We start from the raw sequence: 3,289 nt of genomic DNA on the forward strand, positions 1-3,289 counted from the left end.
GAATGACTGTGGTAGCAAACCATGGCCTGTTTTATTATTTCCAGGTCAAAGTTGTCAAATACGGTCACTCCCCAGAAACTTTCAAAGGCCAGGAGGGAATGATCAGATTCAGCTTCTTCTAAGACACCAGCCCAATCTCCAAGCCTCTCTGGTGCTGCTCAGATTTCTGTTGCTGGTTTTAATAAACGAAATCTTAACCCTGGAGATAGCTGGGCACCCGGACTCGTTTGTCCCTCTCCGGGAAAGTCTTCCTCGACTGGCGGACAGGGGCACAGCTTTGGGACTGGGCCCCTGGCCGGCTTCTCACAGCTGACCCAGGCTACGCATGTGGTTTCCCCACTAAGTCATGGAGACTGTGTCCTCCGCTGTCGTTGGTCTAGAAGGGGCCAAACGACTAGAGAGGCAGAGGGGCAGGGGGCAGATCCCCTTCACCTGACCCCGTCACCCGGGTGCTCCTGTACCCGCGCAGCTTGTGGACCTGGTGCTGACAGCCATCCCTCCCCGGGCGCGCGAGCCACTCACAAATTCGAAGATGAAGAGCAGGTCCGGGAAGGTGATGAAGACCGCGAAGCCGCTGGGGAGGGAGCTGCCCCCCGACGCCGCTGCGGGGGCCATGCCGGCGGGCTGCGTCGGCCTGGGGATGGGACGCGCGGCTCTAGCTCCGCGGTGACCGATCTCTGGCTCGGTGGAGCGCAGTGGCCGGGCGCCTCCGCGCGCGGGTTAAGAGCAGGGGGAAGGAGGAGCCCTGGCCGCCGCCCGCCCCACCCGCGCTGCCGCCGGGCGCGCCCCAGGGGACTGGGTAGGAGGGCGAGCTGCAGCGCCGCCAAGCCCAACTCCGAAGGCGCCCTGCGGGCATGCCGAGAGAGGGTGGGGGCTTGGCCCGGCGTCCCACACGGTGCCACCTCCCGCGGGGAGCAGGACAATGCCGCTTAGGTTGTGCACTCTTCCCAGGTGATCGCCATCCCTTAGGGATGACAACCATCAATACCTAGGCCTCCCAGACTCCCCACCGTGGCGCCCCTCGAGTCACCATTGCTAACTGTTAAGTTAGGTCCATTCACCTTTCAGCGGGGTGCGTTAATTTGTGTGACCTCTGCACTCAGGTTTACGGTGGGGGCGAGTTCCTAGTCCTGTCTCCCTGGAGTCTGCAGGGATGGCGCTGAGACCAGCTCTGGCCACCCAAACCCTTTTCCCAGGGCGCCTGCGAGCCTGTCCCTCTGCAGGCGGGAATGGCTTGCAGCGCTTGCAGCCCCAGGGGAGGTGCTGTGGGAGATCTGCGTTGAAAACCCCAAACAGGGGACTCTCCTGGAGCTGATTTATCCCTTTCACTGAGTGGGGACAGCTGGAGCCTCTGCCAGCAGAGGACTCTTTCCCATGTCATTCGACTGCTCAGTTAACAGCGGGCCTTTTTTTTTTTTTTTTTTTTTCCTCTGGACCATGTTTCTTTTATTCTATTTGGCTTTGTTTTTAAACAAGTATCACACTGGAGTAGCTGACTTTTAATTTAGGCGCTATCACCAGGATGAGCCCCGGTTCATCCTGGGCGCTACTGTGGCTGGGCTCTTGGTTAGGTGCCCAGGATATGACATACTAGGGAAGGAGACAAGGCTGATGGGGACCTGGCGGGCCCAGTAGCGGGGCACCCCACTGGCCTCTCTCCAGGGACCCTCACTCTTCCCTTTACACAGCGCACAGTGCTTTCCTCTCCAGGCCCTCCGGGAGGAAGTAAAAATTCTTGCCAATGAGCTGTCCATTCCGACCACTTTTGGAGCTGGACCAGGCATTAGAGGTGAGAAATCCCATTGTGTTTCTGTGTGCTTCCTCAGGGCTGCTGGCCTTGGTGGCCTGAGACCCAGAGGGCCATTGTGCCAGGAGGGTCTGTTGGCCCCTGCCAGGTTTCCAGGGCAGGACCTCTCTGCCTGGATGAGACTTCATGGGCACACAGCTGTGAGATTGTCAGGGGCTTCCCCACAGTTCCTCACCCACCCAGACATCTTACACCCAGACATTTGGGGCTGCTGGCCTTGGGAGGACATCTTCTTCCTCCTGAGGGGACTTTAATGGGACAAGCCTCAAAGCAAGGCCACAAGAAGTGAGATAACAACCCTCAAGCAGATCCAGCAGTAGCTGCTTGGCAATTGCTCTGTCGCTATTCACTAATTAAAAAACACACAAAGGTCATATCAGCTCTTAATAATTTCTTTGTCTGGCCTTGAGGTTTTCTGTTTGTTTTCTGGTGTGTTTATTTTTTGTTTTGTTTTGTTTTGTTTTTGCTAGCCATTTCAAACCTTTGTTGCTAAGGTCTTCAAGTGTGGGCCTGTGACTTGGAGAAAGGCTCCCTTGTATCCCTCAGCAAAGCTGATTGACTCCAGGCCTCCCTGATGAGGTCTAAAAGGCTACAAGGGATAAGGAAGCAACCTGACCAAGGTCAAGGGGGCTTGTCCCTTTCTCTGTGAACCTCTCTTCTCCCTGTAGTCGTCTGGTTGACTAGCATCTTTCCAACCCTCTGCAGGGCGCCTCCGCCCCATCCATTAGCCTGTCTCCTTCCCTGTTATGTCATATCCTCGGCACCTGACCAAGAACCCAGCCCATGGTAGGTGTTCAGTGAGTGTCAGTCCAATGCCAGGACAACCCAGCCTTGCCTGTGCTTGACCACAGAGGAGGAAGTGGAGTGCCTCTGTTTGGACATAAAGAGTATCAGGAAGCAGAGATAAGTCTGTCTTCATGTCATGGCAGAGCTTCCCTGGGGTGGGGCTGGGGGTGGGGGGCTCTGCTGATGGTTCATATTTATAAGAAGCCCAGGACCACACTTTGATTTCCAGCAGGATATGAAAAAACAACCCCAGCCAATAATAAGCCATTACAGTGTCCTCCGTCTTCCTAGTGGCATCGTGGGTGAGAGTGTGGGCATCAGTCTGGGCTGGATCTGGGACTTTTGTCAAAATAATAACACAACCTTGGATGGGTTTCCACAAAGTAGAAAGTGACATTGCTATGGCAGCCCTAGGATGGAAGAGGTCGCCTCCTGCCTACGTGTAGGTGGGAGGGGTCGGGGGAGAGGGATGTGTGTTTTGGGAAGGATCCACCGGACAGGAATTGCCAATAAAGAATAGCAGGTGATTTGCTTTCGAGTCTGTAGCATGATGGCCATTTGAGTGACGGGGCAATGGAGGCTCAGAAAGGTTAAGTCGCTGCTGAGACCACACGGCTGGTGAGGGGTGGAGCTCAGTTTCCAGCCTGAGTGATGCTGTGCCTCCAAAGCTACAACCACTTAAAACCGTGCTTAACA

The 3,289-nt window shown here is 55.7% G+C and overlaps 1 protein-coding gene across 2 annotated transcripts in view; it reads right to left on the reverse strand.

Annotated features, from left to right (window-relative positions):
• Nucleotides 1-733, reverse strand: part of MAL (mal, T cell differentiation protein) — a 20,142-nt gene extending 19,409 nt beyond the window's left edge. The window contains exon 1 of one of the 2 annotated variants that reach the window (XM_011382019.2): nucleotides 523-733. In XM_011382019.2, coding sequence (XP_011380321.1) covers nucleotides 523-615 — 93 coding nt within the window. In that variant the 5' untranslated portion in view covers nucleotides 616-733. The remainder of the gene's footprint in view (nucleotides 1-522) is intronic. The other variant, XM_011382020.2, reaches the window with a different exon arrangement.
• Between the last annotated feature and the right edge of the window lie 2,556 nt (nucleotides 734-3,289).

This window comes from Pteropus vampyrus, unplaced genomic scaffold, assembly GCF_000151845.1.
Source record: "Pteropus vampyrus isolate Shadow unplaced genomic scaffold, Pvam_2.0 Scaffold461, whole genome shotgun sequence".
In the NCBI taxonomy this organism is placed as follows: Eukaryota; Metazoa; Chordata; class Mammalia; order Chiroptera; family Pteropodidae; genus Pteropus; species Pteropus vampyrus.